Raw genomic sequence first — 19,413 nt, forward strand, 5'->3', positions numbered from 1 at the left:
TATGATTGTTTTTTTCACAACATTTGAACCACGTGTTCAATCATAATAATTCACCAGTCAACCCTTAATTAGTCCGTTCATCTGATAACAGTGTTGTTCAAATCGGTTGTGTAGTTTCTGAGATAATGAAGTTTCGCGATTTTTAACATTTTGATACATTACAGAGGAAGTTACAGTGCGATTACAGTAAAATTCAATGGAGTGTTATGAGGCAGCTAGACGTTTTGAGAAAAGTGAGTGAGTTTATGAGGAATATGTTTCTTTTCAAAGCTAAATTTCACATTTTTGAACATAACAGGCAAAGGAAGAGTCCGATTGCCAAATAAATCAATATGGGACAACAAGACCTTCCATATGACACTGATTTTATGAAAATCGGTCCAGCCATCTCTGGGAAAATTGATTAAAATCAATAGTCTCCAAACACGTTCCTTTCTATAACTTTTGAACCACATGTCCAATCTTTATAAAATTCGAAATCTATGGGTTTTTAAGTAGCCCGTTAATTTTGAACCGATTTTGTTAATATCGGTTGTGTAGTTTCTGAGATAATGAATAAATTCAATAGAATTTTATGGTGCAGCTCTGGCTTATACAGAGTGATATATGCCATTCGGTCCTTTGGAGCACTTTGATACCTTCGGTTTTGCCAATGATTGCTATACCTTTCTAGGAGAAAGGCAAAATGTATTAATAATACCCCCAAAATAGTTTAGCACATAAACTTCAAGTCTTAGAAGCAAAAACATTACAACATTAAAGGAAATAAAATTAAAGCACCTGACAGAAATTACATTTTTCTGCTAGAACCCTAAATGATAAACCCCATAGAATAGGTACGAAACTTATGTGTTTTAACTCCTCTAGAATGGCACCCAATGTGCACACAATTATTTTCAATTTGCCGGAGTGTATCAACTTCGTTGCTAAAATGCACAACAAATTGTTTGACTATCCATACTCAATAAAAACCTTTTTTGTTCTCCTTCGCTCCCCATGGTTCTTCATCGGGGTACCCTTTCGTCTTGCTTTGCTTCTCATTTCAGTGTTGCACTCCATTCCACATACAATTCGTATTCGAACCGCGCGCACTCGCGCGGTCTGTTTTCGTGTCTCTTCTGTGTGCCATGCTCTCCATACATTTGAGTGTTGCAGGCAGGCAGACAAGGTTGTGGTGAATTACAGCAATTGTTAGTATTACCTCATACCTTCGCTTTTATTCCGAGCCAGCAACAACACCAGCAACAACTTGGTCGTTTTCACTCGTTCACCCCACTCGCGCACGTACACCAACGCAGTTGGGTTTCTGTGCTGTGGTGAGCCAAAACAGCGATCGCTCACTATGCACTCTCCCTCTCTCGACGAAGAACTTCCACCGATCGCTCGCTCGGCTTACGTCTACATGGGAGGGGGTGGACGAGCATAAACACAGCATAGGCGGCTGAAATGAAACCGAAAGTGGAACTCATCCGGCAGGCAAACCGACCGACCAGTACGGAAGGGGTGTGAGTTGTCCGGTGCACGAAAGAGCACCTAGCGGACGTTACGAATGTGACGCGATGTTCAGTGTAGCACCACGCAGGGCACTCCTTTCCTGCCTCAACATTTAATCGAGTGAGCTCTTACTCGTGCGGATTTCATTGGCTCGTTTCACGTTTAATTTAGTACGACTGTGAAATACGAGAAATATAACTGAATGCTCGGGGCCATTACAAATTAAATTACTCATAATGAAAGACAGCTTAAAATCCAGTATTAAATTCAGACAAAGTCAAATTTATTTCCAACCAGAACCAGTTCGAAGTTAATTCCAGTTCTGAGCTAGAGTCAACCCTTTCCCCAAATCTTTCCAGCCCTGCGCTATAAGGTTTGTTCGCTGCGAAGCGAGAATTTAGGCTATCACACCAGTGCGAGAGTGTATGCGTGCGCGCGCCCCAAAAAGTGGGCCATTGAGAGCGAGAGTGTGTCACACAATGTTTTGTCCCACTGCTGGTGTCGTTGCTGATATTGTTGTTTACATTGCTGTTCTCGATTCGAACTGTGTCAAATGCAACCGCTGTGCTGCTAAGCCGAGACTCCACTTTTTTCTTGCAGCTTGGCCGTCGATGTGTGCGTGTTCGTGCGGGCCACTCACTCTCGCTGGGGAGCATAGGCCGCGTGCCGATGCCGAACGTCGTGGCGTGCTCAGCTTCGGCGAGAGAACGAGTGGCCCGAAATGTTGTTTACTCGGTCTGGTTGAACACACGGTAAGGCAACCGGAGCGCGGCCACACGAAAAACAGTCGCCGAAGTTTTCGGATGGATTCTCGAAAAAGCGGATTTTATATTATTATTTTTCAAGTAGTTGGAGTTAGTATATCGTAGCCCATGTTTGCCGTAAGTTGTAATTCTCGCTGCTCGATCGTGCGTCACATCGCGAACTATTTTGAGTTACCTCCTGAAACAGGAGACTAGAAGAAACATTCAAATTCGGTGCTCTGCTACCTGTGCGCCGGATTCGCAAGCTTCCAAGAATTAAGAAATCGCGCGGTTTCGCGTACGTTACCGATTTATTTGCGGTTTTTCAGTTTTCGCTGTCGGAAAGTGTGCCCACGCCTTAGTTCTAAGCTTCTGGAAAATCTGGATTTTATTCTGTTCTGTTTTCTTCAAGTTACCAACTGATTGGCAGATAACAGTGCTCCGTTGAAGTTTCGTGAAAACAGGAAAACCAAAATCAAAGTTACCAAGTGCTCTAAGTTTCCTGTGGAAAAACCAACAGTTCAGGAAACTTGTTCAACCCGTATGTGATAGTAAACAGAGTCAAAGTTCTAAAAGAATTTTGCAAACAAAACAAATCGCTGGTGCTAAAGAAGCAGATTTAGGATCCACAAAAGCCTCAAAGTGTTTGTTTACCCTACAGAAAGGAAACACGTTTGTAGGGCAGTGGTATATATGAGCCCAAGTGTTCAAATCAAAAAATATACAATAAAAAGTTGTAAAGAGGTAGAATATGAATAATTAAAATTTATGAAAATCTACATAAAAAAACAAGTGAACAAGAGCTTAGACAAGTGACCATTCTCCATTCGAGATGAAAGTGAAATTAAAATGTCCCATCGATGGAGCAGTCGCAGCAAGCTGATCAAATCTGTGCAACTGTCGACCATCGCGGTGTCACGTGAGCCCCGAAAAGGATCACCGAACCGCGTCATTTAAAACCTTTGAGTGAACGTGTTCTATATTGACAAGCCGATCGATCCTACGCGTTGTGTAGTGAAAAAAGTAGCCTGAATGAAACCCTCATAAAATACTGGAATTCTAGTGTAGTGTACGGTAGAATAAAAAAACGCACCGTTGGCACAAAGTGTAAGGTGTATTTTTGAAAATTTGTATGAGAAAAAAAACAAGCAAAGGAGCGAGAAGCGAAAAAAATAAAGTGCAACTATAAAAAAACCCAAGGGAGAGCTGTAATTTTTTTGTGATTGAGTGCACTAATGGATAAGTTGTATAAGTATATGTTTATTGAATAAGGGTATATGGTCATTCTAGAAGTTTAAGTGGAAATAGCGAATAAAAGCTTAGTGGTAGCACATCATCAATCACCTGTCGACTCAACCAACAACTGCATAGAAACAAAAGCATTAATGGGTTAATGCATAAAAGTTATATGAAAATTTAATCAGTAAATTAAACCGCAAGAATCCGTCCGAAGTGCGAGTGTGTGTGTGCTCAGTACTTCCAAGAACCTGTGGCAAACTAAGAATTCAAGCCAAGGAAACAATTTTCGAAATAACTCCAACTAAACCGAGAACAAGTCGGAAGAAATGTTATTAGACATGGATCATCAGAACTCGGCAGTGTTTATGTCGCTCAACATGTCGCAGTATTCGCTGGCCAACTACTCGTCCAGTCCACCACCACAGGGTGGAGCTGGTAATACGACGCAGCTTCTGTCACTGTCCAGCCAGAACAGTAACAGCAACAGCAACAGCATGACTGGAAACGCCATGCCACCGCCGCAATACGGCTACAATATGACCGGAGCTGGCTCAGGAACGGCCGGAAATCTTCTTGGAGCCGTAGCCGGCCACTTGAACAACAACAACAACAGCACCAGCGTCAACAACAACACAGTAGCCAACAGCCTGACGGCTCAGTCGCCAATCCCGCCGCACAACAATAATAACAATAACAATACTAGTAATAGTAACAACAATCATCACCATGGTCAGAACGGCAGCGGAACTGGAACCGGCGGAGCTTCCGCCGGGGCCCAGGGCCTGCAGGGGCAGCAGTCCAACTACTCCCTTTACAATTTCGATTCCCCTTACATGTTTTCCGCAGGTGGCTACCACGACAACATCTCCCAGACGCAGTCAAACTATCTAGCGATCCCCCCGTCAGGTACTACCGCCATTGAGCCCACTAATCTTAACAATCTTAGTGTCGTATCCGCCATTCAATGCGACCAGACTGATTTTAAATATTTCATTGAAGAACTGTGCCCGGTGTGCGGTGACAAAGTCTCAGGCTACCACTACGGACTGCTGACGTGCGAGTCGTGCAAGGGCTTCTTCAAGCGTACCGTCCAGAACAAGAAGGTGTACACGTGCGTCGCCGAACGGCAATGTCACATCGACAAGACCCAGCGCAAACGCTGCCCCTACTGTCGCTTCCAGAAGTGTCTCGAGGTCGGCATGAAGCTAGAAGGTAAGTGCCACTTTTTTTTCCTTCTGAATTCTATAACAGATATTAGTGGTCAATGATTTGCGTATTTTGTTTCAAAAGTCTGACATCAAATTTACTCAGTTGCTAACATCGATCGTATCACAATTAAAATGTCATTCAAATTAACAGAAAATTTATAATATTTTCACCACTTAAATTATATCAAAGTTGGTACGTGAACAGCTTTAGAGATGAAGATGTATCAACTCACAGAGAAAAATAAAGATTATAATTATTTTCTAGTCACAAAATGCACTTTTTCAGTTGGAATTGTACCTTACAAATTTTCGAGTTTTTTTTTCGACTTATTATGTTTCTCTAACATTGTTTCGAGCTATGTATTGTTGTGAACAATTGTTGATTTGAATTGAATTGAGCTTTATTAAAAACCTTTTACTACTACTGCTCAGAAAAATAAGCTTGATAGGATTACAATTCTGGATTAATATAAACGACTCGAAATCTAACATCCAGAAACATCTTTTATTTTTGAACCGGAGGTTTTCACTATTTTATCGCAAAACTACTTTTGCAATAGGTTCTAAACTTCGTGAACCTAATTTTAAAGATTTTTACAAAAAAAGTACAAATTCAATAACGGTGGTAAGGTTTTTGAAATGCAATGTTTTTAGTTATAAAAATTGACTAATAATAAACTTGAAGGAACAAACATAGAAGTTATTAAATATAAGTACAGTGCCTCCACAGTTATGGGTCAGCTACAATTATGGGTCACTTTTACGCAAATACGTCTATTCTCTCAAAACTGAACAATTTTCATTAGCAGTGGTATTTTTCATAACTCACTTGTAACCTCATTTATACGATTAAAATGATTTAATGTTACATTTTGCGGTGCACAATTGTGGGTCAGTCCATATTTTTGCTATTAATTACTTTAACATAATAATGCATCAAGACTGAATAAAATAACTTATTATCAAGCTTTTACAACAATGAAATAACTAGCGTTTTGTATTTTGACGATTTTATAGATTAAATAATTTTGAAGGCCAAAAGTGACCCATAATTGTGTCTTTTGCTATGCAAGTGATATTTTTCTTCCCAACCGATTTACACGCATCAACTGCAGTGAAACTAATTGTTGATCGAAATTACACATCAGAACATAGAGATAGATAGTGAAACATTCGTAGTTGATAACTTTTCCGATTTTATATCCATTTTTGAACATTCAGACAACACGTTGACTGACCCATAATTGTAGAGGGACTGTACATTAAAATCACTTTTTATGTGAATTTTGGGGGTTTCTTCTGTTTTTTATATGAACTTCGAAATGATTGCGATTTTAGTTCAAACGAATTTTGGAAGTTTTGTCGGTGGTTGTAAACAAATTTCCTAGAAAAGTCAGTTTTAAATTAATTATTTCTTCAGTTCGTCTATCTAGAGTGTCGAGTGTCATTATCAAAATCTACGTGGACTTCAAGCATTTTTTTACGAAGCACGAATTACTGTATAGAAAGCAATGCCAGTATTCGTAGCTAGTTTTATGCTATCAAGATAAATTTAAAACTAAATATAATTGTCTACATTTTTTTTTAAATGTTTTATTTTGGCATATTTTCTATTGAATACGCAGCTTTCGCAACTACAGCAACAATTTAAAGAACTCCTGAATAGAAATAAAATGGCGAAGAAAAGTTTCCTTTTTTGCTTTGATTGTTTATTAGTTCCATCTTAGAGCAGTTCCACAAAAAAGGTCCCAGTTTTAATATATTTTTAAATTGTTGTTTTTGATTCGGCTTAAACTGTATAGACGTTTCTTTGAGCAAAAGATGCCATTTTGTGCTATTGGTTTAATTTTTTGCTATTTAAAAAAGTTATTTTGGGAAGGTATTGATGATTACAAATATTTTTAGGGCCAAAGCAGTTTGTTTGATCGGTGTGACGTCTTCGGCAAAGCTGTAGATAATAATTTTGTCTATCCGAAAAGAATATACACTCTAAAAAAATCATTTTTCTTTTGGAAAAAAGTTACAAGAAAAATTAAGAATTAATTGTCTAAAACACTCATTTTTTAAAAATCTGATTTTTTTTACAAAAACTACAAAAAATTACTTAAGCAATGGTTCACAGTGTACTTTTTTATGGAAGAACAAATAAATCATCAACAACTTTGCCGAAGACAATATGCCGATCAAACAAACCGTTTCAACTGTAAAAATGTTTTTAATTCCCCATAGAGTGCTCTATTGGAAATTTAAAATATTTCTACAGCCAAAATGATTTATTTGATTGACATAGTGTTTTCGTAAAAGTTGTAGATAACAATGTTGTCCTTAAAAAAATCTCATCGAAAAAAATATTTATTTTCAAAAAACAAAACTTTTTTTTCTGTTTCTCCATGATCAAACCGGTTCTATTGCTTAGGTAATGACTTGTAGTTTTAATAGAAAATTGATGAAAAATGAGATTTTCTTGATAACTAATTTTTAATTTTACTTTTAACTTAAAAAAAAGAAAAAAAAAGATTGATAGTATGTTTTCCGGAAAGACAAAATCAGGGTGCTCCCACAGACCGTTATTAGCAATAAAATGCTCCAAAGAATATGAGTACATCATTCGATTCGTTATGACGTCCAGAGTCTCTGGTCAAAATTTCAAAATCATCGTACGGTACATTTTTGATTAACGCCCTTTTGAAGGTCGTAAAGGTAAAAAAAAGTGAAATAAAAACGACGAAATACTTATTGTAAAGCACGTTTTTCAACCACCATTTAATGAAATAACTTTCAAAATAGTTTCTACACATTCCAGGGGTTATATTTCAAGACATTTACAATTGGTGGAAAAATTTATTTGAAAATCCCACAGTGCACAGTGGTCTAAACTCGAAAAATCGTGATCGTTTTAGATTTGACTGTGAAAAATTGATTTATGTACTCAATGTCTTCAGCAAAATTGTTTCATAGAACAAGGTCTTACTTTTGGCGTTTTCGGTTTTTCGATCAATCCACCTAACAGTTAGATCAAAGAAAATATTTTTTCTAATTTTCAATATAGCAGATTGCTTCCTTCAGCAAAATTGTGGAAAAATTTAAAAGAAAAACATTTACTGAATACTGCGTCCTATCTGTACGTTGGACACGACAAAATAGAGTTGTTTATGGAGCACCCCTCCTTGAAATCAGTTTTTTAAACTTTTTTTTGCTGATTTCACCTCTCCTTAAAATGCTGATTTCACCCCTCCTTAAAATCAGTCATTTTAACTTTTTTTTGCTGATTCCTCAATGTTCGGACCGGTATCATTGCTGGGTAATCTTTTGTAATTTTTATAAAAAAAAAAAATTAAAAAAAAAAATCAGCTTTTATAGATAATTAATTTTTAATTTTTATTTAAGCTTTTTCTCACAAAAAAAAATTTTTTTTTCTAGAGTATATTTTTTTCGCAAAGAAAAAATAATAATTACAACTTTGCCCAGAACATTATACCGATCAAACAAACTGTTTTGGCCCTAAAAATATTTGTAATCATCAATACCTTTCCAAAATAGCATTTTTCAATAGCTTCTCAAAAATAAGTCGTGTTCCAAAAAATTAAACCAATAGCACCAATCTTTTGCCTATAGCAACGTCTATGCAAAGTTTATGCCAAATATAAAATGACAATTTAAAAAAAAAATATTAAAACTGGGGCGTTTTTTGTGGAACTGCTCTGATCTTCTATACCGAGTTACGTTCTTTCTGCTAAAAATCGCCAATTATAATTAAAATTCAGAGTTAAAGAAGGGTAGCTTGAGAATAAACCCGTGTTTAAGTCGTTTTTTGACATCGAATGGTTTGATTCTACTAAGATTCGAACCCACGACCATTCGCTTGCCAAAGCGGACTCTGTAACCTTGCGACTACGCAGCTCCCCATGTGGGCTATTCCAGCTCAAATTCCATATGGGTTATTTCATCTCAAGCGTGTACACCTCATGTCAACGATCTTCTTAGATTTGGCTCAAATTCTAGGGAATTGTTCATGCAAGGTTATTATGCAAAAATCCCAACTTTGGTGCCGATTGGGTTAGAGGAACGATCCCATTTATTTATAAAAATGTCATTTGTCAGTAAAAACTCTTACTTTCTTTTAATTGTGGATCTAATTACATGATGTCTGAAAATGAACAGTTACATAATTTGTTTTTTTATTTAGCCAAGGAATACAAAAAATATTAATTGGGGTATCGGCTCTATTGTCGGCAGGTTTTACCTATTATCGTCCTGGGGGTTAATGAAGTCCTAGAAAACTAAGGGGCCATCCACATACCACGTGTACAGATTTTTAATGATTTTGACCCCCCCCCCCCCTCCGTGGACAACTGCTCATATAAATTCTAAAAAAATTGTATGGACCGCGGACATTAGCCAACCTCCCCCCCCCCCAAAGCTGTCTACGTGGTATGTGGATGGCCCTTAATCTTTTGCAGGAAGATACTCTGCATCATGAAGAACCATCATGGAAGACTAACGCTCTAGGACATCATTTGCCCCTCGGACGATAATAGGTAAAACCTGACGATAATAGAGCCGATGTTCTAGTTTAATTTAATGTATATTTACAAAAAATATTATTCTAATTTTTTTCTGGCAGTGTTGCCAGATTTTTTTTGCATTTGACAAATTGAATTGCATTCTACGGCAAATGAGTATATTTTGATTTCAAATTCGACAATTTCATCGTGTTCCTGTAACAATTTCACAAGAAAAGCCCTCATGAACTTCGAGATACTATGAGCAAATCCTGATTTACAGCATTTGTAAGAAATGAAGTCAGATTTGCTCTGGTTTTGAGCAATATTTTTCTACCGTTTTTTATATATTTATATTATTTTTCTACACGTTGCATTTATGGACGTTATAGAAACCGAATTTTGAAGAAAATTGAAAATTCAAAAAATATCAATTTTGAGTGGCATTCGATAAAATATATATTGAGGTTCTCCGCAAATTATTATATTCTGATTTCAAATTTAACAAATCCATCGTATTTCTAAGGAAATCCCAAGCAACAAAACTGGTTTTATCAAGGTTTTATAGCGCTATTTTGGCTGTATAAAGCACTATAAAACTTCGATAAAACAAATATTGTTACTAGGGATGTTATTTTGCTAAAATCTCTGTTTTGATTATGGACATTCTGAATAAGGCAATTGTGAAGGAAATGAGCCGACGTATTTAAAAACCATACAAGTTCTCACGAAAAATATTACCAGTTGTTTGGATATCAATTTAATTTTTTTTATTAATATAGAGTTTTTGAGTTTTAACTGGAGCCTAATCTGAGAAGCTATTTGACACATTTGTATATTTTTTGCACGTTTGAGATGGAACAACCCATATTTTAAATATTTGTTCTTTTGTTTTCTACCAAATATTCCGAAAAAATCTTTTTGTTTTTTTTTCTAGTTTGCTAACCAAACGATCTAATAAATCTATGAAATTTTGACCCAAAAAAGTCTGATCACATCTGTTTCATTTTTGTTTTGGTATGCAAAAACTAGTCAAAAAAGTTTGAACTTGGCGTTAGAACCACGCTTTTTCGCAAAATAAAATTTATGAACATTGCCAAAAAAATTTAAACAATTAATGGAGAAGAAAATGAACGGTAAATAATAAACCCATTGTTGTCTCACTATAGATGATGTCAAGTATAAAAAATTGACTACAAATTCACATTTTTCATTATAACTTTTTTCGATTATTTTTTTCATTTTTCAATCCAACTACAAAATTGTGTACTTTCTATGGACTCAACCTTTCGCTGAAGATTGTAAAACGCTATCTTTAAAAAGAAACAAGTTGTTCGAAAAAGTAAAGATTTTACAACAAAGTAATTTTCTTTGTTAAAACAAACGAAAAAACTTCTATCAGACAAATGATTATAGGTTATTTTGGAAGTAGAACAAATGTTCTTTCAGAATATCAAATAATTACTGGTCACTGGCCTTCAGTTGGGCCTACAGCTCAAACTGGGAAAAAATGAAAATTATAGCTGTGAATTTTGGTGTTCCAAGCCACCAATTTTTTTTCAAAGACTTAATAAGTTTTTTCCTGAACACAACGTTGAAGTGATGAACCCGGCGAGCAATTACTATGCGACATTTTGACATAAGTTGACGCATTTCTACAGTGTACTAGCGTACTACCGAGTAATTTAAAGTTCAATTAACTTTTAAAAAAATTGATAATGGTTAAAAAAATAGTGTTATCTGCGTATTTTTGCGTACTAACGAGTAATTTCAAGTTCAATTAACTCTTGAAAAATTGATAATGGTTGAATCACTTTTTTATTTTGAACTGCAGCGAAACAAAATGTTCGGCAAAAATGTGTATTGCTGTATTACTAATCACTTTGTAGAAGTTATAAGATATGTAGGAAAGTACAGTAAAGTCTTTTTAACGCGGTTTTTTTGTTCGCGGGTTGTTTTCCTCCATTACTCAAAAACGGTACAAGATATCGACCTCATTTCAATCACGTTTTCCGTTTTAGGCCAGAGTTTTCGAAATAAATTCTTAATTTTTGGTGGTAATACTCAATATTTAAAATATTGCATTTTTGGTCTTCACTTCTAGGTGGATTAAACATCGTCCATTCGCAAAGAAGCGCAATAAAATACATAGAAATTTTCCCAAATAAAGTTCATCAAAGAGGACGCTATTGATTCGAAGCACGAAATCAGCAAAACTAAACACTGTGCATAGTTTGATTTATGTCAGCACAAAACCCGAGATATCAAGTTTCGGGATAATCTCCTGTGTCGAGTGTCCATTAATGATAAAAAATATATTTAGCGTGTGAACGGTTTGTTTATTCGGTATAGTGTCTTCGACAAAGTTGTAGATAGTAATTTGGTCCTTCCGCAGAAAAAATATACACTGTCAAAAATTAGTATAAAAGTATAAAAGCGCTTTTTCTAAAAATCATAATTTTTTTTTATTTTTTATTCTATTATGTTAAAACAAGCGTCAATGTTAAACTTACAATGTGTAGTTTTTTCAGAAAAAATTCAGATCTGTAAAAAGTGGTCTTTTTGAGATATTCAATTTTATACCTCTTTTTAATTTTTCTCAAAACGTAATATTTTTTCCTACCGTGTATATCTTTTTTTTTTTGGAACGACAAAAATGCTACCTAAAACCTTGCTGAAGACGTAACATAAATTTAACAAATCATTTTGCCTCAAATAGAATAAAAGTTTTTTTTGGAAAATTTTAACTTTTTTGTTTCTCGTTAAACCATAAAATTTGGCACAGAAAACAAATTCTTTATAGAGTATATATTTTTTCTAGAACCGCATTTTTATTACTTACAACTTTGCCGAAGTGACACTATTCCAATCGAACAACCAGTTTTTCTGGTATGGAATATTTTATTCGTCAGTCACATTTTTGGATAGGTCCTTTTGAAACAGCAGCCGTCAACATGAACAATACAGTCATACCTCGATAAGACAACCTCGATATAACGTAACTCGATATAACGTAACGAAAATAAAAATAAAGTTGCCTTATATTGAGGTATGACTGTATCATAAAATAATTTTATCAAAAAATGTGTTTTGAGCAAGTTCGCAACCAATGAATTTAAGTTGATACCACCATTGGAAAACTGGGAAAAAATACTTCAGGATGCATTCATAAAATTGGGTAAGCGTAACGTTTATCTGCCATTCATGTTACCTTTCGAAATCAATTCAAGAGAAATGGACACAAATAATCTTTTTTGAAAGACTTCGGTTCATCCCAGTGGGACGGTTCCAGCGAGAATCGCTCAGCTCCAGAATATCACAAAAAATTCAACTTTTAATCAATTTGACCTGATTATTGGACTGACAAAAAACATTGCAAGCTTTTGCTTCAGTAGCACTTGTGGGTTTGTCGTTTTTTCGGCGTAAACCAACAAACAAAGCGTTGTGCCAATAACATTTCGCTACCCGTTTTATCGATTGTCATTTTTCAATTTGTTTGTTCATTGACACAGTTGGCAATAGGGTATTGATATTTAGTTACTTTTTTAAAATCGAAAAACTCTTTAGAGAAAGTGCGACTTTTTATGTTATGAAAAATACCAACGAATGAATATTTTATTAAGGGATAGATGCAGGAATGCATCTCCTGAAGCATTCACCCGTTCAACGTTCTAAAAATAGCATAGCCTCCCAGTTAACTACTTCATGGGACAAGCAAAGTTCAAAAAATTTTCTCACACAGTTATTTCCATAATGCAATTTATTTATGTTGCATGATTCAAAGTCACCAACCTAAATTTATCGTAGCGACTATTCTAATTTCGCCCTAGACCACTTTGCTAAAGAACATTGAACGCTCGTAGCAACTAATAACTTAAATAATGTCAATAATCTCCCAACAAGTTCATAATTCTATTACAGTTATTTCATTCTTCGCGTTCAAAATTTATGTCCGCTGGACCGTTTGCCAACCGTTTGTCTGCCGGAGCGCAGCTCTTGAAAAATACCCCAATAAATTTAATGAAAACTAACTTTCTCAACAGTAGCGGTAGTGCGAGGAACGCCACGCGACAGTTTCCGAATTGGCCCGCAAATTTTATGCTCCAGACATGAAGGCGCTTTTGCTGTGTGCAAAATCCGCACAATTTCCGGTTAACCTTGGCCTAGATTATCCGCTCGCTTTTCCCTTACCTAACGCTAGGATCTCCACAAGCGCTTCTTTTGTTTGCCACCGAAGCTGGCAAGTGTTTTTTTCCACACAGCAACGGCAAACTATTTGGCACCTCGCGTATCGGAGCCCATTCGCCACTGCGACCGGAGCGACATACAAAACAGGAACACTCAACTATCTCTCCACTATCCATAATCCAACCCACTATCTATCTGCTAAGTTCGGAAAGCCGGTTCGGTATCGATTTTTCGTCGAACCGAGCGCGCTTCTTCTTGCCGAAGCTGGCCCCACTTGATGCTGACGTCACAGCGAAAAATCGAAAACTTTTCACTCTTGCTATGTAAAATAACAAACAGTACACTCTTGCTTCCCTGCCTTCGTATCCGGCATGATTGCACTCTAACAGAGAACCCTTGAATTTCGAGAAAAAAAATGGGGATGAGCGATGACGCTAATGATTGTAGATGATTACACCGATGACGACGTTCGCCGGTCGATTCTGATGGGAAGCAAACACAGTCTTTTTCCCCATTTCAACTTAAACCGCCTTCGCTACGGTGCATACCGGCGACCTAGTTTCCCTCATCGGTACCGTCATCATCATCATCACCGGCTTCGTCAACATCGCGCTGCCGCCTGTCGCTGCGCCGCTAGTCATCCAACCAATCTAGAGCAGAAGCACATCCCCACATAGAGCGCAAAATGCCTCGGTGGTGGAGTGTAGAAATTTTGCGAATCGGTTCTGGGCCCGCGCTCTGAAATGCTGAATGCTTGTTAGATTTTTTTTTCGATGATTTGATGTTCGAAGGTGAGCTGAGCTGTGTTGCGGTAGTTGTGAGTGAACGAGATCTAGATTTCGAAGCTTGAGGATGTTCGACTCACCTCTCGACATTACGATGATGGGCAGTTTTGACAGATGGCTTTCTCCGGAACCAATATTGTTTCTAGAATGCACTATTTGTGGAGGCTAGAAATTTATTGTGTTCGTGGGGAAAAGTTACTTTAGTGCGAACGGCACTTAATTTTATTCTTTCCGTTTCCAGTCGTCGTCGGTATCTGTTAATGGGAAGTTTTTCAAAAATGGGTGCAATATCCTAAACATAATCATAATTTGTTTCTCCCTTGATTGATGGTTGTTTTATTACAGGATAATATTAATTTACAACCAGCCACAGCCCAGTTAAAACGGAGGCAGTCGAAACTGATATTAATATCGAGTTCAACATGATTAAGGATTGTTTCTGGAAGGGGCTGAAACGATGAGTTTTTAACTGGTTAACAGATCAAATATATGCGATTTAAGGTCATTGTAATCTTTTCAGGAAATTATTGTAGGCATCAAAATTTCACAGTTAGCCATCAGTTATGAATGAATTTTATTCACTCGTCCCGTTCTATCGAACACAGAACATCGTCGGACTGCAATATCGATTCGATCGTGCGGTCGCTGCTGATGGATGATATCTTGGTCTACTGATGTTTTTCTGTGCCAAAGGATTGTAAAGGACCTTATGACCACTACTACCATTAGCTAGATATACCCGATTTTATCACCTTTTTCACCCGATTTTATCATCATATTACATTTCATCAAAATAAAGTCAGTATGAACTGATTTTCTATTTAGATTCAATATTTTAGTACTTTTGCACAGCTCTGGGTAGAATAACATCATTCTGGATATAGTTTTCATTGAAAAATCAATCATTGCACAGTGTTTTGACGTGGGACTACGTCTTTGTTTACTATACTGGGATGCATTCTGTAAAATTGGAAATGAAACTGGCAAATGTTGCGTCAGATTTCAAACGTTAATAACAGCATAACCACATGATGGATAACAATAACCAATATGTTGTTGGATAGATAAAATGTATAACAATTTTGTAATATGCTAGTTATCACTCTAATTTCATTGTTAAGCGGTAAAATTGATAAAAATTTTCAATGGCAAATTTACGCGAATAATGAACCAATTACATGCGAGCATTCCTAGCCCAGATGACTTGAATGGACACCATCCGTTCCCTGTGATATTCTCTGTATCAATATCGAAATAAAAATTGACAGAGTCTCCCCGTCCCAGTAGGTCAATTTATTTTTGCTTCCATGAGCTTAGACTAATATGATGTCTCGTAGGTGATAGTTTTCCAAAAAGTTTGAAACAATCCCCATCCTTGAACAATTTCTAAACCTGCTTTCAGAACCTAATAAAAATTGATGTCTTGAAAGAAAACATGCCGGTAAAAGCAACAGTACCAGTGGAGTAAAGAACCACAGGTCTCTCGTCATCAATGATTGCAGCGGTGCTCTTCTATTCGTACATTTCAGCGGTACACTTCTATTCGTACTGCAGCGCTACTATTCGTACTGCAGTGATACACTTTTGTTCGTACATTTCTATACGTATGCAATTAGGGAAAACCTGCAATGCTGCTGTTGATGGTAATTGAAAGTTTATCTCATTAGGCCGATACAAATTTTATTTTCATTTTATGTCACCCCCCCGCTCCACATACTCCACTGTCACCCCTTCAAAAATGTTGAAAATTGGAAGGGAAAGAAAAAAAAAGTTCAAGCCGTTTTGTTAATATTTTTGACTTTTCGACAGCGTATATGCTTAATTTTTCAACAAACAAGTCCAGTGACAGTGAAAGTGTCATCAAAAGGCAAGCCAAATGATTAATAATGGTAATGATGTGATATTTTTCAACACACTTTTGCATGCAAGTTACAAGCGTCATAACTTGTACACAATTTTTTATGAAAGCTGTTCCTTTTTTTTTCTTCTCAGTGTTATTTATTTTTTGCCCTCCCATTAGCTAACTTTGATAACCGTGGACATATAAACTATACAAAATTAGTATCAGCCTTAATATGAATACCATAAATTACTCAACAAGAATTGTAAATTTTTGCAGCGGATATTTATTTCTTTTATCTTCGATATTCACTAAATAAAATCTCGAAAAAACAAGCAATTTGTCATTACTCCCAGAGAATTACTAGCGTGTAGGAGAATATCTTTAACTGCGGAAACAACTGCTCTCACACTGGTGGGTAAAAGGACGCACTTGCTTGAAGATGTGTGTATCTGAATAATTTTCAAAACACACCGCGGTGTAATCTAAAATTTTCCTGCCGGGAGATAATAAACTGGTGTGTACATCACGTACAATAGCATAGATAACAGCAGTTTTTTTACTGTGTGTCTTCAAATCAAATATCAAATGAGCTCACAGCAGTGCTTTTACCGAGTGCCTCTTAAGCATATATCAAATGAGAGGAGCATCTAGGTAGGAAAGTAGATTGCGCTGTTTGCTTTGCATCTCGAAACTGAAAGCTATTCAATTTATCTCAGTATCGCGGTGTACTTCTGTGTACACTAAGGTGTTTTTTACGCGGGGAATGCGTTTCAAATTAGTACGGGCCCGCTTAAAAAGATTTTTTTGAGGTAGAAATATAACGAAGAAAACGAAGACTGCCTTAAAACGTTTGAACCTCGGTTGAATATAATGATGGTCGATTTAGAGACCAAAAGGCAATATTTTTAATTTGAAGTATTCACACCAAAAATGTAATTTTGTTTTGGAAACTGAAATACGATTACTTGTCACCTAAACGGAAAACGTGATTGATATCAAGTCGACTATAGCAAAAAGACCTTACTGTACTCTCTAGAGTGATTCTCCACTCTTGTTTTACTCAGCTGTGTAAGCAGTAAGTGTATTAATTTTTCTGCGAACGGTAGAAACACAGCACAAAGCATAATAAAGTAGTTTGGTACAAACAACTTCTTACATGCAGCGCTCATGCTTTGCCAGAAGTGAGCAGTAGATATTCATTCTGCTCTTTCCACATATTAGGGATAATAACAAGCCTGATCCGGCCAAATGTAAATCGATAAAATGAAACTGAATATACTTAAATCTGAAACGAACAATTTTTATTCTTTTTGCATTTGTGCAAATAATGTAATTTAAAAACTTTAAAAACTTGTGGAAAGATGGAGCAACATCTATTTTTTTTTTTTTTTTTTAGCAATACTCATTTGAACATCCTTGAAGTTCATATATTCATATTAACCCGGACGAACACATACGATTCGCATAGATTCTCTAGGATTCCTCACATTGGATTCGTGAGCGTCCTTGAAAAGGATTCCTGAAAAAAGAATCCTCAGGAATGCCCTGTATATGGCTCTAGGCTTCTTGAATAAAATTCGTGAGTGGGAATCCTCCGGATCGTGTTTGCGATTCCTTTCACGATTCCGTCACCGTGTTAATCGGTATCCTGGGGATTCTTACTCAGGATTCTCTGCGTGTTAGTAAGGGAGCCCTCTAGTACCCAAGTTAATTTTTAGACGGACTTCGAAAAAATCACTATGAATCTTTATAAACATTTTTAAGTATTGATTGATGCTTTTTAGAGGTGTCACTGAAGACCGTCTAAAGGCGGCACTGGGCACTAGAAGGCTAATTATAAGTTTTGACTGCAAATTTAAATCAGAAATGCTCTTAGTGAACACATTCCTAAATATGGTCGTGTCCGACATCCCTCAAGAAAACTTCTCATTAACTTGAGTTTTTCTTCACCATACGCCTTTTTCACTTGTTTCCAAGTGTTACCAGTTATGAAAATGTTGTTCTAAAATTGTTTGACTTTTGATAAATAAGTGATAGATTTTTTTTATATTTTTTTTAAAGTCAAGATATCCATTTTCTACAACCTATCCATAGACAACGTTTGAGGCACATTAAAATTTTGGAGATACAAATTTTCAGAGATTTCACCTACAAAAACTGGAAAATTCAAAATGCTTTCGTAAAACAATCTTTAATTTAATATAATTGTAATTTATTCTTGTTTGGTGAGTTAAAATTAAAGCGAAGAGTCTTTATATTGATAAAAATAAGTTGGAGTCCCCAAATCACATCAAATTTAACTCAAGAATGGATCAGCGAATTGGTGTACAAATTTGTATGTAAGGATTTCTGGGATCAAGGAAGGTTATTATGTTAGTTTGAGACTCCTGACTTCTTTGAAAGGGAGAGCTGCCATACAAATGAAACACAAATTCCTGCATAACTCAAGATCTAATCAGGCAAATGGAACCAAATCTGGTATGTGGAGATTTTTGAAAGCAAGAAATATTTCTATGGTGGTACGACGAGGGAGGGGTTCTATACAAATTCAACCCAAATTTCTACATAACTCAAGAACTAAAGAAGTAAATGGAACCAAATTTAGCATGAGGAAGTTTTTAGAAGCATGAAATATTTTTGTGGTGGTTCGACAACCTTCCTCTTCTGGAAGGGAAATGTCCCATACAAATGAAATGCAAGTTTCTGCATAACTCAAGACCAAGCAAATAAAACCAAATTTGATATGAGGATATTCTAGTGGACAAAACAGGTTCGATACCTTTTCCTCCTCAGAAAGAAAGGGCTCCTCTATAATAACACATAAATTTCTATTTAACTTTAGAACCAATTAGGCAAACGGAAGCAAATTTGGAATATGAGGATTTCAAAGTACAAGGAATGTTTCTATGATAATCTGACACCCATTCCTACTCTGGAAAGAGGGGAGGGGGAAAAGCTATTCAGTTCCACACAAATAAAACATATTTCAATCAATTTTTCCGGAAAACAACTAAAGTGATCAAGATGATGCACAAAAGCCAAAAATCGACCCGAGAGACCATTTTGAATTCTAAGATGGTGACTTTCAGTTTCTGGAAATTAGACCAAAATGGGCGACTACCTCCCAACATGAGTATTTCCGGAATCAGAATGATACCCAGAGATCAGAAATTAACTCCGCATGTCATTTTGAAATCACAACCCTAAATTGTCCGAAACACCAGGCACTATTTCGAATTCTAAGATGGCGATTTCCGATTTTTGGAAAACACCTTAGGGACCATCCACATACAGACAGATTTTTAACGATTTTGCCCCCCCCCCCCTCCCCCTCCGTGGACAACTGTCCTTATAAATTCAAAAAAAATTCTATGGACCGTGGACATTAGCCACCCCCCCCCCCCAAAGCTG

At 36.3% G+C, this 19,413-nt stretch overlaps 1 protein-coding gene across 5 annotated transcripts in view; it reads left to right on the top strand.

Moving 5' to 3' along the window:
* LOC129725983 (nuclear hormone receptor FTZ-F1-like) overlaps positions 1–19,413 on the top strand; it is a 341,425-nt gene that overhangs the window by 189,008 nt on the left and 133,004 nt on the right. For 4 of the 5 annotated variants that reach the window (XM_055682488.1, XM_055682489.1, XM_055682490.1 and 1 more), the window contains one exon: positions 4,323–4,688. In XM_055682488.1, the coding sequence (XP_055538463.1) occupies positions 4,323–4,688 (366 nt within the window). The remainder of the gene's footprint in view (positions 1–4,322; positions 4,689–19,413) is intronic. The other variant, XM_055682492.1, reaches the window with a different exon arrangement.

This window comes from Wyeomyia smithii, chromosome 2 (assembly GCF_029784165.1).
Source record: "Wyeomyia smithii strain HCP4-BCI-WySm-NY-G18 chromosome 2, ASM2978416v1, whole genome shotgun sequence".
NCBI lineage: Eukaryota > Metazoa > Arthropoda > Insecta > Diptera > Culicidae > Wyeomyia > Wyeomyia smithii.